The sequence below is a fragment of the Mus musculus genome, chromosome 16 (assembly GCF_000001635.26).
Source record: "Mus musculus strain C57BL/6J chromosome 16, GRCm38.p6 C57BL/6J".
In the NCBI taxonomy this organism is placed as follows: domain Eukaryota; kingdom Metazoa; phylum Chordata; class Mammalia; order Rodentia; family Muridae; genus Mus; species Mus musculus.
The window spans coordinates 43563383-43580074 of record NC_000082.6 but is presented as its reverse complement, the minus strand read 5'-3'; the positions used below and the strand labels follow the sequence as shown (position 1 = coordinate 43580074).

General features: G+C 44.3%; 1 protein-coding gene across 53 annotated transcripts in view; it reads right to left on the bottom strand.

The window, feature by feature from the left end:
• Zbtb20 (zinc finger and BTB domain containing 20) overlaps positions 1-16692 on the bottom strand; it is a 758704-nt gene that overhangs the window by 54318 nt on the left and 687694 nt on the right. For 24 of the 53 annotated variants that reach the window (XM_011245985.3, XM_030249203.1, XM_030249204.1 and 21 more), the window contains 3 exons: positions 10294-10394; positions 8284-8341; positions 2327-2514 (listed from right to left, as the gene is read on the bottom strand). In XM_011245985.3, the coding sequence (XP_011244287.1) occupies positions 2327-2514; positions 8284-8309 (214 nt within the window). In that variant the 5' untranslated portion in view covers positions 8310-8341; positions 10294-10394. Of the gene's footprint in view, positions 1-2326; positions 2515-2881; positions 3046-8283; positions 8342-10293; positions 10395-16692 lie in introns of all 53 variants that reach the window. The other 29 variants (XM_030249208.1, XM_030249210.1, XM_030249209.1 and 26 more) reach the window with 3 other exon arrangements.

Genomic DNA, 16692 nt, shown 5'->3' with positions numbered 1-16692 from the left:
AGGGACTAACAAGTCAAGGGCACTATTTTTAAATGCCCCAAATCTGTTCATTCTAAATAGGAACTGAATATTTTACCTTAAAGAAATTAGGCTTTTAAATTAATCTATGGTAAGAATGACATTTGAAAGTAAAAAAAAAAAAATCTTCTTGAATGCAAGAAGAGCATCCAAAAAATTTAACAGCTTAAAATAAACTCCTTTCCTGTCTTCTCTCAGGCAACCTCCAAATGGACAGATTTCTGTGAATCTTTCCTAAAAACAATTTTCCCCTCAGTGTAGGCTCAAATCAGGACAAACTACAATCCAAACACGTTTGGAGAGAACTATAACCAATTTCAACAACAGGTTGGTGCAGAGACTTACTTACACATCTTAATGGCAAAATCAAAGTGACTTTCTAGACAGCTGGAGATTAGGTTTCTCCTCCTGGTTGGGTCTCTTTCCAACTGCATTCAGACACCCCATTAAGCTCTGCTCTTCTGGCTTCCAAGGGGTCTGCAGTGACAGCATTGTCCTGCTGTTCCTTCTACATATGCTAGGCTAGTAGGGCATGTAAGGCCTAGCCGGAGGATGCTTGCTGTACAGTATGTGAAGCATAGTGCTTTTTCCACTTGGAAAGACATTCATTTGGTTTGTACCAGCTTTCTGGGCTAGGGCCATCCTAGGCAGTCTTCCCCATAGGTATGGCAGAAAGCCAGGCCAGGAAGGTGTGCACACTGAGGCTCCAGGCCTTTCACCAGCTCCAAAGGCCACTTTTCTGGAAGGCAGGGGCAGTGTAGTGTGCACATGTCTATGGGCGTCGTGCCAGGTTATTTTCAACTTCTTCCTGTAATTACTGTTAGGCTGGAGACTTCCAGGCAAGAAAGATGACTAGGTGACTACCAAGATGCTCCAGGCAACAAGTCCCTGCTTCTGCCCCTGTATCTAAACAGAAGCCGTAGTCTGATGGTACAGATCACTTGGCCTGAGTAACTTGGATCTCACTTTGTTCCCATTCTCTAGTGACAGTTGAGTGTGGCTACAGCCCAGCCCCTGCCCCAGCTCATACCCCCTTATCTAGAGGCTAAGATGGCAAAGTGAGTGGGGGAGGAGTCTCCTAGACCCACTCACCTTTGTCCTACTTGCAGAATTTTATATTTCTTCTGCCAGAAAATAATAGCAAGAGATTTGGAATCTCATTTCCTAATGGAGATTTCTTTTTTTTCCTTTTTCCTTTCCTTTCCTTTCTTTTCCTTTCCTTTCCTTTCCTTTCCTTTCCTTTCCTTTCCTTTCCTTTCCTTTCCTTTCCTTTCCTTTCCTTTCCTTTTTTTTTTTTTAAATTTTGTCTGTGAGGAGCAGGATGAATGGAGTCCTTTTTGGTAATAAAGCTTTCCTGGTCTATTTAACTCATCCCCATGTCGGCTCTCTGCCTGTTACCAGCCGTCCTGTGGAGAGATCAGTTCCCAGAGCTGTTGGGTATCTTAGCTAACAGGAATGCTGTGTCCTTTGGTATTGTCAACATGTGCTCCTCTCTCAAGTGCCGGGTTACACTTCAGACACAAAAAACAGCCTCCTCACGTGATCTACCAACTTCCTTAAAATAGAATTTAAGAAGTGACTTCTAGATTAGTGAGAAGATGGCAAAAATAAACAGCAAAGAAGTGATTTCAATAGTGACGACTTGCATTAAGTGCCCATTTCCAAATTTAGCTTGTAGGCAGTTTTTTTTAATTAAAAAATATTTTTAACCTGCATTCTTATTGGCTATTCGAAGTCTGGGTGGCTTTTGAATTCTTGGAAGCCATTCTTTTTTCTTCTGTAAATGTATGCCATCCTTTAACCACTTCAAAATAAATTAAGAACTGGAAAGACCGAAATTCAGCCAAGCTACATGAGATTCCAATAACTAATGCAAATCTGACTTGGGTTATGTAATTTGGAAATGGCTGTTTCCTTGTGTCTCACTGGCCTTCTGAGGTCCATATTTGGTTATTCTACTTAGTAACGGTTGGTCGAAGTGCTGTTACCGAGAGCTAGAACACCAGGAAGTGGCATATCACTTCTTTTCTTGAGTTAATGTCTCAAAAGAGAACAGGGTCACATGCAATTAATCACCAATCGGAGGCCAAGTGGCTGGTTACCTGGCTTTAAAATATTCTCTGGCTTTGAAAATATATAGATGCTGGTTGGATCAAAATGGTGGCATGCTACTTTTGGCTACTTTGGAAGACCAAATGGAAACAGCTTGCTCTGAATGCAAAACAGCCAGAACCCTGGGGTGGGGGGGTGGGGGGGAAGCACGGCGCCAAGCTTTGGGAAGACACCATCACCTCACTGCGGTACTCACAATCAGATGACCCGGTGTGAGCGTGAGAGTTTGTCAGTGAATGTGTCGAGTGGATGAGGGCTGGGGCTGGAGACAAAACAGCTTCAAAGTTCAGGCAGGGAAGGGCCGGCTTGGCGCTGGATCCGCCCGGCTGAGTAATCTCATTCTCCTCAGATGCCTTCTGGTTTTCAGCTGTCTTGGGTTTCTTCCTGAGAATAAACAAAGGGCCCTTTGAAGGAACTGACTGCATATTTGGGAAAAGGCATTTTTAGAATCTGTTAAAGATAACTTGATTTTTTTTTTCTGAAGGGGGATGGGAGGGAGTCCAGTATGTCCCTTGTTTTAAAACAAGCTGATTCTTGTTTTTTTCCCTCCAGTAATGGCCTAACTGGGAACACACGAAAGCATATGGGCCAAGCAAACAGCACCACATTTGGACTCTGTTGGCTGTATAAAAAGACCCTGTCCCAGAACTTTAGACAGCTTGAGCTACGTATGGCTGACATTATCCAAGAAAGCATCCTTTCCCCCCTTAGATTTTTAACATGGTCTGGAAAAATACTAGTGGAGGTTTACCGTTCTAGCATTTGTCAGGAAGCTTAGAGACAGGACCCGTGGAGTAATGGGAAGAACACTGGACTGGGAGTCAGGAGACTTGAGCTACGGAACTAGCTGTGCCTGCAACTTGCTGTGTGGCTTTGGGCACCTCACTTCACTTCTCTGGGCTTCAGTTTCCTCATCTGCAAAATAAAGGGCTTGGATTAGAAGGCCCTACACGCTCCTTCTAGCTTTAAATCTGTTACTATTAGTTTTATGTGAAAGCAACACAGAATTTCAAATCCTAGTCTCCATCTGCAGGCTGTCCAGAGGAAGGGGTAGTGGCAGAGGTGACTGTAAAGTAGGAAGTGAAAAGCGATTAAGATGGTGTAGGTTCTAAGAGGCAAAGATGAATGGTGTCTCACACATACCCTTCCCTCTCTCTCTCCATCCCAGCCTTAAGATTCTCCATGCTCTTTGGTTTAGTATAGGCTCCCAGAGTTTAGGAGCATGACTGGTATTTATGTGCCTTCTGAGGAAGAGATTGCTGATAGGGAGTAGAATGGTGGTGGTGTGATTTAGTGAGGAACAGAATGTGAAATAGTTCAGCTATCAGTCAGCCCAGGATCCTTTTCTCCATGACAATCAATGATAACTAGCAAATCGGCATTTATGTAGCGCATGGACACCCCAAAAGGGATGAGATCCTTCTTGAACATGTCCCCAGTTTCTGTGGCTTTGTGTCTTTTTCTATCACTATGCTACCATAGAGTATGGGTCCCCCCCCTTTTTTTGGATAGATTATGTGTGGTACATAATCTGTTGTAAATTGCTGTGTTTCCATGTTCTTGTTTCTATGAGCATGGCTTTGGACTTGTATACAGAATATTTCGTATTGAAATGTGTTGTACTGGGTAGTCAAATCTGCCCTCGCAGAATATGGTGTTATGATTAGTATGCTGTGTTTTTAGTCCAACAGGTTGTGAAATCAAATCTGTTTCTTCAGAGGGCATGAGGCAGAGACAGCGTGGTAAAGATGAGGATGGAGTTGGGGGCTTTCAGATATATTTCTCAGTGTGGAGAAAGCCAACATAACAGAAACAAGCCGCAGTGCCTTATTCATTGCTGATGGGGGTCTGGGGCTAACCCTCAAATCCTGTGCCTATCAGGACCCCCAAGGATCTGCTCTTCTGGTCTTTCAGATTCAGAAAGGATTAAAAATCAAAGTCTTCCCTGTCTAACTGCCCCCTCCCACTGTCTGTTTCCCCTGGAGAAGCAGTGTTTCCTCTGAGGGGCCTGTTTCTGCCACTGGGGCCTGCCATCGGCTGGAAGCCCCTTGCTCACTTTTCTCTTGCCCCGTGGCCAGCTTGCCCAGCTGTCTTCACCAGCCTGCTCCCTCTGCAGACGGCAGCCTCAATGCTTTCCCTACTGCGCTGCTGACTTATTCTCCTTCCTCCAAGACCCTAGCTCTGCTGCTTTCCAGTCACTCGATCCCGCAGCACCGTGGCAGCCTGGAATCTGAGGACAGTTCCTTATCTGCCCTACCTTATCTCATGGGCCATGTGTATTGGCTGCCTTGGTGTGCGTTTATCATTCCCAGGGGTCTGGAATGTACACTCTTGGCTCTTTACCTTTACTCATTACTGTCCTTGCTTTGAACTGCCTTTTCTCATCTCTGCCGATGAAATGAGAGGAACCTTCCTTCACACTTATTAAATGCCGTCTCTATGCTAGACTGCTGTGACTCCCCTCTTTCAGACAGGATGGCTCCTCTCTGCATCACTCTGAGATCCCTCAGTGGTTGCAGGATTCCTGCCTTACTCACTAACTCTTTATTTCACTAACAGTTCCGTGCTATTGGCTCTCAGAGAGAATGGGCTTTCTGTGGAAGGGGAGTGTCTTAGCAGTTGTCCCATTTCTGGTGTTCATCCCTTTCTTTACTCCGCCTTTCTGCTCCCCTCCCCCACTCCCCCATCCACACTCTCGGTACAGAGACTAAGTGGCTGTGATGTGCCACAGAGGCTGAGCAATCTTGGTCCTGTCCTCCTGGGGTTACTGCCTATTCCATAATTCCATACTGTGAACCATATACACAGCAGCCACTTGCGAACTGTTTGCTGACAGAATTAAATAGAGCTGAAATTTAAATATACTTGGAGACCAGTCCTAGTTTGAATCTCAATTAAGCTTCCTCATTTTATGCGGCAGGGGAATCAACCTGGATTGGTTGCTTTTTCATTGATTACAAGAAGAGTCTTTAGTAAGAGTGGCTGGTCCTTGTAAGTCACCTAAATATAGGGACAAAACACCAATGGCCATCATTATGTAGCAGAAAAAAAAATGGTCTCTATGTTTACAGACAAGGCCTCAGCTAGCTTTTGACATGTGGTTCATGGAATTAAGAGCACACTCTTGCACCAGTGTACTGCCAAGCCACCCATGAGGTCTAACTCTGGAGAAATTGCACGGCTTATGCCCTTACTTCTTGTCCTGAATTAGAGTTTGATGCATGCCTGATTTTCTGTGCCCCACCTATGTCCAGGACCACCTTTGGTGGCTGTCCATGGCCCAGGGACATTGTAGCCACCTCAGCGAGTAGAACACATTCAAACCCAACCTGCCTGGCCCCTTCCCTTCCTTGCTTCCTGCCAGTTCACTTCTCCTCTTACCACGGCAGTGCTCCAACGTCACAGACCAGAGCCCTGCACACTGTCCGTTGGAGCACTTCCTCTCCCATTCCAACCTCTTTTATAATTCTCTGGGATTCCTTTTTCTGAAGCCAAGAAGCGTTAACACAAAACAGCAGTCTGTCTGACATGCACAGGTGCTGTTCTATGACCAATTTTTTTTTCAGTTTGTGGTTTATTAAGGAGGAAAGAGCAAACTCTCTTGTAATTAACTGAAAATGCCTTCTTTGGTTGCATAAAGGGGATTGTATAAACATGGCACATCTGAGGACATGTCTGTACAAGTCTAAGTAGTTTGCACTATCCCCTGGCGCCTGTAGAGGGCAGCAGCACACTGGCTGACTCCAGGCAGTATTTTAGAGCCTAAACTACCAGAACCTTCCTCCTGGTCACCATGCCAAAGGCTGGTGTGCCAAGCTCTCTCTGGCCTGGCCTCTCAGTCTCTTTCAAGTTTGTTCTCTCCCCGCCTGCTGTGCATATTCATATTCTCTCTCTCTCTCTCTCTCTCTCTCTCTCTCTGTCTCTCTCTCTGTCTCTCTCTCTCTGTCTCTCTCTCTCTCTGTCTCTCTCTCTGTCTCTCTCTCTCTCTGTCTCTCTCTCTCTCTCTCTCTCTCTCTCTCTCTCTCTCTCTCTCTCTCAACTATACACTCTGATGAGGTTGTCCCTCAACCAGAAAATGAAAACTTCTACGTAGAAGTCAGAGAAGCCAACAACAACAACAAAGAAAAAACCCGGGGGAGAGGAGAAAGGGGCCGTGAGGGAGAGAGACTTCAGAACAAGAAAAGGGCAGATGTTTCGCAAATATATGCAAAGCAAAACTGGGTGTACCCTGAACACTTCTACAGAAAAACAGGCCAATCATTGTGCACTTCCTCCCGCCACACTGGTGCAGCTCTGCATTCAAAGAGAGAGAGAGAGAGAGAGAGAGAGAGAGAGAGAGAGAGAGAGAGAGAGAGAAGTGTGGCCGCAGGCACCCGCCTTTCAACGGTCAGTTCTGACATTCTGACTGAACATGTCCCAATTGTCCAAAGAACAAAAACATTTTCATCTCCCCACTGTGAACATTTTTGTTATGAGAAAAAGGCTGCTTTAAGAACCAGGAAGGCGTTTAAGGTGAAGGGCAGCTGAGCTGGCCGGCAGAACCTTCTGGTCTTTAACTCTCCCTGTGCTGGCCCCGGCAGTAAGTTGAGGGCTGAAACATAGCAGTGAGTGAGGCTGTGGAGGCTGCTGGCTCGTCCCAAACTAGACCATATTGTTTTTGCAGAGAAATATGCATTAAAACATATGGATGCGCTGTTAGGTATTAAGCCTGTTAAATGCACGGGAACAAGGCAGATCGGTGGTGTTGGATGTATACAGTTCACACTCCTTCGCACATATTGCACACATACAGTGGCAGAAGTGCTTTCTGCAACATATGGAAAAATAAATATTTTATCCATGCGAGCTCTTATCAGTCTCCAGGGTCTGTTGAGAGGCGAGTGCTCTCTTCCATCTTTCTCCCTCTCTCCTCCAATTCTCTCCTTCCACTGGGCTCCCACCCTCTGCTGCAGATTATGCTTTCCACTAATCAGCCTGGCTGGAGAGGAAAGAATTAGTCAGAACCTCCCTTTGATAAATAATTACGCAGTCGCGGGATCAAGATAATTGAGATCAGTGATGCCTTTCTTGGCCTTTCTGGAGTCGGAACCATTTCCTTACTTACTCTGCTGTTTAACTGTAGAGTGTCTGCGGACAGACGGAGAGGGACGAAGGAAAAAGCCACCGACACTCCCACCTAGGGAGGGGAATTTAGGAAAACTGAGCTCCACTAGCTAGCAGCCTTGTGCCCGAGGCAGGTTATTTTGCATCTTTGAGGCCTTATCTTCCCTATCTGTAAAATGGGAACAGCAATGCCTTCCAGCTATGGGCTGTGATTAAGAATAAAGGAGACGAGCCAGGTTGTGTTTAGCACAGTGCTGGTCCAGAACCAAGTGCTGGAGAATGGGGCTTTTTGAAAAATATTAGTCCTGTGGTGTTCATGTTAGCTATATAAGTAAGATCTTCATCTTAGCAGTATTTTGAATATCTGGTTCAGGGGCTAACTGCCATCAATGGAGAAGGAATGTTAACTGCCCCCTTCTGTTCACATGCCTGTCATTGCTGTAGCTGTGTGGACAGTCCCTTGGAGCTGAGGGTCAAGCAAGCTGCGGCGGGCCATGAGCCTGAACAACACTGTGGCTATTCATGGACACCACCTACGGGACTCTGGGTTATCGCGCCTTCTTACCATTCAGCCTTTCAAGACATGGCCCAGTATTCTAACATTAGTTTAAAATGTTTTCATGATTAAAACATTTTATTATCTCAATCTTTCCCCCCTTTCTTCTTGGCAGGGCTGATTTGAAATATTTTTTCAGTGTCTTTCCTCCCTCACAATAGTCAGGATCCTGGCAGGAAATAAATGGCACATATAAAGGTTTTAACTGAAGGGAGTTGAATGGAGGGGACCATGTCTGAGGTGTGGGTGAGACTAAGGGATGCTCAAAGCATGGTGAAGACACGGGAGAGAGACAACGAAGAGTTGTTGATCTCATCTTTGAATCAGTTAAACTGGAAGGCAAGAGCGGTACCTTCTCTGAAGGAGCAGGATGGCCCTAGGGTGGGGTCTTACAGTCTGACTTGGAGAGCATGGGCTCTGGAGTCCCGAGAGGTCGCTGGGTCATGCATTAGGACAGGGAATGGGAGATGGGGTGGCAAGATTCGTCAGCGTACCTACTGCTTCCCTTTCGCATTTGCATTTCCTTCACCCTGTTCCTCTCAATTATACTTTCTGGAAGGAAAAAGCAAAATAAAATCAGATCAGTCCTCTGTTAGCTTCCATGAACCTATTTTGTCTGTTTGCCATTTATAGAGCCGGCAAACTGAATAAGTGAGGCTTTGTTTGTGTTCTTTGCTACACTTCGCGGTGCCCAGAATAGTGACACCCACTGAGCGCTCAGTACATCTCAGTGGATTGAGTAGACATACTCATCTCTGCCGTGCCAGACCCTATATATACACCATCTCATTTAATTATCACAACAGTGAGTGTCAGCAGGCAGCCCTGCGCATGTGTACAGGTAATGTGTTCAAATCAGCACTGCTTCATCATTACCTCACAAATGGCGAGAACAGGTACAGAGCACACGCAGCCCCAGGAAGGACACACTGCTTCAAAGTTCATGTTTATATCCTTCCCACCTTAGGAATTATGTCTTTTGTGTGTGTAAGGAAGCAGTTTTCTGAACAGCAGAGACTATTGGGTTGTAACTCAGTCTGCCCTGTCTCTGCAGCTCAGGAGAAGGCAAAATATTTTTCTGTGACAATAACATGTGACTGTAGCTTTCCTTGCAATTTCTAAGAAGGATTAGACCCCAGTTGTTAGGTCTGAGTTCTCTGCAGCACGAGAATGTAGGAGCAGCGAAGAATACACACACCGTGCTACCCTAGCAGTGCTGCAGTGCTGACACAGGCTTTACTCTGTGCTGAAGGAAAATTCCGATGTGAGAAGCGTGCACGTCTTGTACTTGAACGTAAGGATAAAGTCTGCAAGTAAGTTCTCTGTGTGACTACACTGAAGAAGCAATGTGTGGTCTCCTCTCATGCCATCAATCCGCAGTCCTCACTGTCCTTCATGCCCGTCTTGGCCAGCCAGGCCTGCCCATCACCTATATGCCAGCTATCAGCAACTACCATCCACGACACCAAACACATTATAGGTAAAAACACGCAAAACAAAATTCTAGCTTCATTTCTTTGGTTTTGAGGTATGTTAGAACAACTAAAGACAAAGGTAGGTACTATGGATGTAAAAGTCCTACCTGGTACCTAAGAAGATTATTAGCTTCCCATGTTTAGTGTTTTCCAGTAACAGAGACTTAAGTAAAAAAAAAGCATTATCCCATTATATGCCTCATACTGTACAGAAAAACTTGTAAGTACAATTAAAATGAGATTTCATGCGTAATTATTTTGTATGCATGGCTTCTAAACAATTCACATCTTTAGCCTTTCTTAGTATAAAAAAGCATATATTCATCTATTAGTTTCAATATAGTTAATAAATTTTCATTATTTTCCTGTGGATGTTGAATCTCCTGCCCTATCTTATTTGTGCACACTTTCCTGTGAAGGCTGTATTTAAACATAAATGCCCAGTGTACAAGGAACCCAATCAGCTACACAGAGCCATGCATCCAGAGGACAGAGCAGAGCTGGCAGGATGGGCTGGAAATATGGTGGAAGGGGCCAGAGTCCCAAAGGCAAGGCTTGGCTCCTTATCCTTGCAGGGAGGCAATAGCATGGTATGCATTTCAGAGATCATGTAGGCACGGGCAAGCCAAGCTGGCTCCCAGATTTGACCAGGGTGACATGAAATGACAAATAAGCATGAGGCTGTAGATTAACAAATGATGAGCTGTATACACAGCAAGAGTAGCCACAGCCATCATGGGAAGAGGCAACAGGACCAAGCTGAACAGCTTTACTTCCTGCCAGGTGTGGGCGGGGGAGAATGCTACCCAGGTATGCATGCACTGAGTGCTGGTGGCTGGACTCTGCTGCTGGTATCGGGACTAGTTACTGTGCTGAACCAAAGAGATGAAGCTATGTGAAATTTTACCCACTGTTACAATTGCATGGTTTCTCACCACCACCACCACCACCACCACCACCACCACCACCACCACCACCACCATCCATTAAACAAAGTAAATGAGTTCACTAGAGGCATAATGTACTTACAGTAGTTTCCAGATAATTGGTGTCACTCTTCAGGTAAATCACTCCAAGGCTTGGGCCTAGTGCAGATGTTCATTGGGGCAGGGGACAGAGAGTGGCTGCATCTAGCATAAACAAACAACAAAACAAACAAGGTCATTAGCTGAGTAGGACATGACTATTGCATGCTTTGTTTGTTTATTTCACAGTGTTTTCAAGAGATGAGCTAAGGAACACAACTGCAGCTGGGTCCGCATCTTTGCTCCAGAAGGTGGCAAGGCAGAGAAGGGGCTTTGTCCCCACAGTGTTTCTGCTGACTCCTGGGATGGTCTGAGACATCAGAGTACCCGGGCAGTGCAGATGGAGTGGCTTTGGGAAGCAGAGAGGGGATTAGAAAGGAGAGAGTGGGGGGTAGCATCATTCTGTGATGTTTTCCATGGACTGGTTGGTTGTTAGTCGACACAAATTATACCAATTTGTAGCACATATAATGTTAACGCAATGTTTTGAGATTTGTGTTCATTGTGGGATCGACAAATCAAGCTAATTAGCATATCTATAACCTCACATATTTATGTTTTGTGTTGATAATGATTACTTTTAAAAAATTATTTTAAATCCTAGGGCAGGCAAACTGTAAATCTCAGTAGCTGCCTGGAGGAAGAGAATAGAGAAAGGAAGGAGAAAAAAAATCTTTAAACTTATTTGTCTTGAATAAAATTTTTGTTTAGACTGGAAAAATGTCTAAATGAAAATTTGCATTCTTTGAACAACATCCCTCTAGCCTACGTTAGCCACCATTTTATTCTCTGCTTTGAGCAGTCCACTTTTTTTTGGATTCTATATGAGAGAGAGAGCATGCCATATTTATATTTCTGTGCCTGGCTCATTGTACCAAACGGTTTTCTAGGCTCACTCATGCTGTACAATGACAAGCTCACCTTCTTTTTCAAGGCTGAGTAGTACTCCACAGTGCCTATGTGCATCACAGTTCTGGTATGTTTAATTCCCTTCTGTCTCTGCCTCTCTAATGCTCAGCCATTGCTTCTCCTGAAGACAGCCACTTACCTGGTTTGAATTTCTGCCTTCTCTCTGTCCCCCTTCAGAAGAACAGAAGAGTCTCCCTTTCTTATCTTTTAACCCCAGGGAGTACAGCCTTAGAAAGCACAGATTATGATCTGTCTCCAGGGGTCCCCAGCTCACTGGTTCTTCCCCACCCCATTCCTGTCCTCTGGGTCCTGCTCAGGGTCCACTTTGTCCCTGAAACTTACCCAGCTTTGTGATAGGGGCAGGACACTACCCTGACTATCTCCCTTTCTCCTGTGTGCTGTTCTGTCTCCCGCACTGGCTGGTTTTCCTTCTCCCCTTCCCTCGATAGATAAGTTCTTTACCATTCTCACTGCAGGCTTTGTCTAGAAAACTTGTCCAGACCTCAGCAAACACGTTCTCAGAGAGTCTCCATTGCTCTCTCCAGCTCTTGCTTTCTGCAGTGCACCAGACCTATACTGTGTACTCCGCCAGTGACCAGTGTACTCACCATCTGTTCGCCCAGTGTGCACACTGTGTCTAGTAGACCCTTGGGAAAGATGAGCAAATCAGGGTCTCTAACGCTGTGGAACGAGCTTTGCCATTGAATAGTACCAGACTCTTTTAATTTAGAAAGTAAAGATAGGCCTTGCTCTCTTTCCTCAGAACCTGTTGCTTTCCCAGAGTTTTCATTTCCTCACTCTTGCTGCCATTTCTACTCAGGGCCTTGTCTGTAGCTGAGCAGTTATAGTGATGTCTATCCTGATGTTTTTGCCTTCCCTTATGGAATCAGCCACCAACCCTATAGTTCTTTCTCTGGCCAGCTTTCTTGAATCTATTGGGTCTACCACCTGCTCTCAGAACATCTGAGACCATCTCCTGACTGCCTCTATTCTTGTAGTTTCTCTCCACTTTACCAACATTAAACCTTTCTACTGTTACATTATTGTTCTACAACGCCAGCCTAAGTATAACACTCCTTTGAGCAACAACTCCTTGTGGACTGTTATAAGGTAGCTCCAATCCAATTTTTGATTCTTTTCCCTATGGTTCATTCTATACATCAGCAAAGCCCCATTCTTCCATACATGTTCACAGTACTTTCCTCTCTCTCTAGTGTCAACATATAACTTCTTTAAGAGCCACTAAACGCCACCTCATTTAGGAAGCATTTCTCAAAGGGAAATAAATGCCCTTGACTCCTCAAGCACTGATTTGCAGGATCCCTTGGCACATTTTCCAACTCCAGTCACCACTTGTACCATTTGTCTCCCTATTTCCAGAAAGCAGAGACAAAACCCCAGGGTGGAGGCTTCAGAAGTAACCTTTCTCTCTGCCCTCCCCTCTCTTGCCCTCCCCTCTCCTCATAAGGCAAGTCACAGAAACAAGAGACTCTTTTCTGCAAAGTGGGAGATAGACATTAGAACCCCATCCCTAAAAGCAGACCATGATGCGTAAAGATACTGTTCTACTCTTCCTGTGCCTTTCTATGTAGGAAAAGGCTACAAAGGCTCTGACATACCTGTTTTGGAAGAGAAGATCTTAAGACCCCAGGTTAAGAAATGGTCCTGTTATACCCAGATAGAAGGAATGCTGTACAGAGAGGCCAGCAAGAATCTGAACAGACAGGACTTGCTGGGTTTCTGTGCGCAGTCGACTACCATTAGGTCACACTCCTTTTGACCAATCATATTCCCACACAGCTGTCCACTGTCCAGCCAGCTCAAACACTGACAGCAACCCTGGATCCTGGGTCTTCATCCTGAAATCTCTAGTGTCAGGAATTGTAGTCTAATGCATCTCTTGAACTTTTCTCTTATGACTGTCTTTGGCTACAGAGGTGTTGGCAGCATCCTTTTACGGTGCGCAGAATCAGGAGCACACCTCTTTTCCTGCCTCCATAGTACAAGGTTTTGCATAAGCAATGCCTACCATATGGATGTGTGTGCAGCTGAGGTTGGCTGAGTGGGATTCCAAAGGAATGAAGAACCTTGCTTAGAAGTCATAGAAACTGAGGATGAACTGAAAGGACTTTGAAGCTCATCTGCTCCACTGTCCTTGTGCCCAGACAGGGGATTAAGGGAGCCGACTTGCTCAAGGTCCTCTCCTTGTTAGTAACTAAGCAAGGACAACTGATAGAAAAGGTCTTGTATCTTTAAATATGTCAGTGCCTGCTGAATAGCAATAAGGTCACCAGACCACCAAGAGCAATGATCAGACTAGAGACAGGGAGGGTTTGGGTGTCTATTATGTTTCAAAAATAACAAACTTGTTTCACTTATTAGCTTCAACAGACTGAGAGAATAAATAGCACTTTATGTTTTGATATGCCTTAAAATGAGGGTGGATCACAACAGCAAAGAAGCAGCTTTTCTAACATTACCAGCAGTAACAATCGTGACAATACTGAAAAATACCGCTGGACTGATAAACCAAGACTGAAGGCTGGAATGAGGCTCCTCACGCTTGAAAGGCCACTGCTTCAGCTATGGTCCTCGCAGAGCCAGGCTACATCAATTCTGCAGTTGAATTCATCATAGCCGTTTGACAGTCTTGCTACATTGATGCTTCTTTTCCCAGCAGGCTTGCTCACTTTCTGTGTTCTGGGCGAACTTAAATGTGCACTTATTTTTCTCCTTATTTAATGATTTACTCATAGAAATGTGTACGGGGCTGCCCCAAGCCTCTTCTCATTTCTTCTTTTTTTTTTTTTTTTTTTTTGCCTTGCTTTTTTCCAGAGATGGAAGGAGTGTTATTTGTTCCATTTCTCCTCTGACCTCAAACAGATTCATCTTTTCTTAGTTCTAAATGAAAAGCTAAAACAAAACAAATGAACAAGGAAACAACCCAAACCAAACGAAAACTAAACCCAAAACAACTGTCTTGGGATAGTGGTGTTTATCATAGCAAATAAAACAGATCTTCCAGGGCCTATCAGTCATTTATTATTGGTCAGGATGGCTTCCTTTTAAATATTAGTCTACGGTACCAAAGGTTCCATCAACTCATCGTTTCCCAGCAGAGAAAGAAGATAGTAATATTTGTCAAAAGTTTTGACTGGTATGGTGGAGAGGTGCTATGCATTGAACCATTTACCTTAGCAGCCACATAACCAGCAAAACTGGGCCCACAAGGTGTTCATTGTTCTTTCTAACCCACCATATGGCTAGAGATTATTAACTCTTCATCCCACTGAACTTTTCAATCTTCTGGCAACTATATTAAGATAATAAAGAAAATCACTGATCAATATTCTCCCACACTGCAGTGAACAGTTACTTGGCAATATACAGATATCCTCTATGTAATTAGGTAACTGTACATGTTCAGCGCATACAATAGTTTACTAAAAGTGTGAAATTTGTAATTAAACAGAGCCATAATCTTCCTGTCCTTTAATCAAAGCCTTCTCCTTCACATCCCGCCGCTATGATCTTCCAGCTTTTTTGGCAGACTATCTTCTAACCCTATTTCCTTATTTCCCCTCTCAGGTACCTGCATACACCTGAGGGTCTACTAATCAGAGCTACTGCATGGTCTCTCATGTTTTATTGCTTAAAGAATAGTTATACTCCTAAAATAAAGACTCAGTGAAAATGACCTCGCAGGGTTTCATATTTATTCCCTTTTAATGACTTCTGTATCCAGTGTACTAAGTTTTTAAGTTAAAAGGTAATTTTAAAGGGCTGCTCATGCCACAAATTCTACTTAGTATCTGGAAATCCATCTGTTTCCCCCTGCCTCTTATATCAGCACTATAATAAAGAGTCTGCTCTTAGAACCCAGCAAGTTTCATGATGGTGTCAGATGCAGATCAGACAGAGGGTCACTTCTTTTCTGCCTGTAGCTTTGATGGTGTCTCTGTACACCTGCCTTGGAAGCCAGTTGAGTTGAGCTGCTAAGGAACACAATGCCATGCATCACATGAGGCTGAGGTCTGACTTCAGTGTGGCCACTGCTACTCACTTCTCAGAGATCATCAAGTCAGTATAAAATGGGTGAGTGCTTTGGGGTAGAAGCTCACATAAAAGGCACTGTGAAAGCAACAACAGCTATTTATGAATGTCGACATTTTATCAGGGACCACAGATTCGCATATATGAAAATATTCTCATTTAACCTTCTCAGCTATGTTGATTACTATGCCCAGTGTACAGAGGAGGAACTCAGAGAGCTCGTGAAAAGTCTGTGATTAGAAAGCTTGAAGATAGTGAAGACAGAATTCAAATTCAGATCTTCTGTATTCTTGCCACTAGAAAACAATTCTCACAATGTACAGGTGCATTAGTGCCTCTTGCCATGGTCCCACAGGGCGTCATTTCCTTGAGAGTCAAGAGTCACAGGGGAAGAACTGGCCTTGAAATTGTCAATATGCATAGTTCATTTGTAACTCCTTTCTAATTGAAGATGGGAATGTCTTATATCAGTCTCAAGTTCTCTCTCTCTCGATGTCTCTCTGTCTCTCTCTCTGTAGAACATGATTTTAATATCACTAGTATTTCTGAATCAGTATGTCTAGGTGGAGTCTGCAGTTCTGCATTTTGGTAAGTTCCCAGGTGATGCTGATACTATAGGTCTGGATACCACTCATCTTACATCTGACATTCTCTTTTCTAATAGGGGTTTGTTTTTGGAGGGGCAGTTTAGCTGAATAACATGGCTTCTGATTTTGGGCCAGTCATCAGACATCAGAATTCCAGGAGTTTCTGACATGGAGTATGTTGTGAACAACAACAAACTATTGTTTCTAGATTGCCAATAACTCCCCTCAACGTCTGTAACCTAAGAATGATAACGTCTCAAACATGCCACAGTCCCATTTTTACATTATTGTTATTTTTAACAATAATTATCTGGTAATAAATAACACCTTTCCTCTGAGAAATGCAATGAGCTTTACTAACCTTAATTGTCTAACAGCAATTCCCAGGTGTAGAAAAAGCTGTCTTGAAGATCACAGTAAATTTAAAATTGTTCCACTTCCCTCATTTCTTCACTCTAAGTGAAGCATCGAGTCAGTGTGTGTGTGTGTGTGTGTGTGTGTGTGTGTGTGTTGGGGGGCGGGGAGTGTGTAACTGGCTGCCCAAGACCCTTTAGCTCATATGCTGAGGCGCAGGAGGTCACAGCACAGGGGCAAACGCAAGAACAGAAAGGGCCAGTAGTGAGGTAACTGTGGGAATAGAGCGTCTCTCTGTGTGTGTGTGTGTGTGTGTGTGTATACACGGGGGGGGGGGGCAGAGAGAGAATTCAAAGAGAACTCAAAGGAGTAAGACTAAGAGAAGGGAAAGAAAATTCTAGAACTGTCTGGGTGACCTTAGGCAAATCATCTGGCTTCTCAGTGACCACCTTTTCCATTTGTAAAAAGAAGGGATGAGTTTTATGATTTTAAGGTCCCTT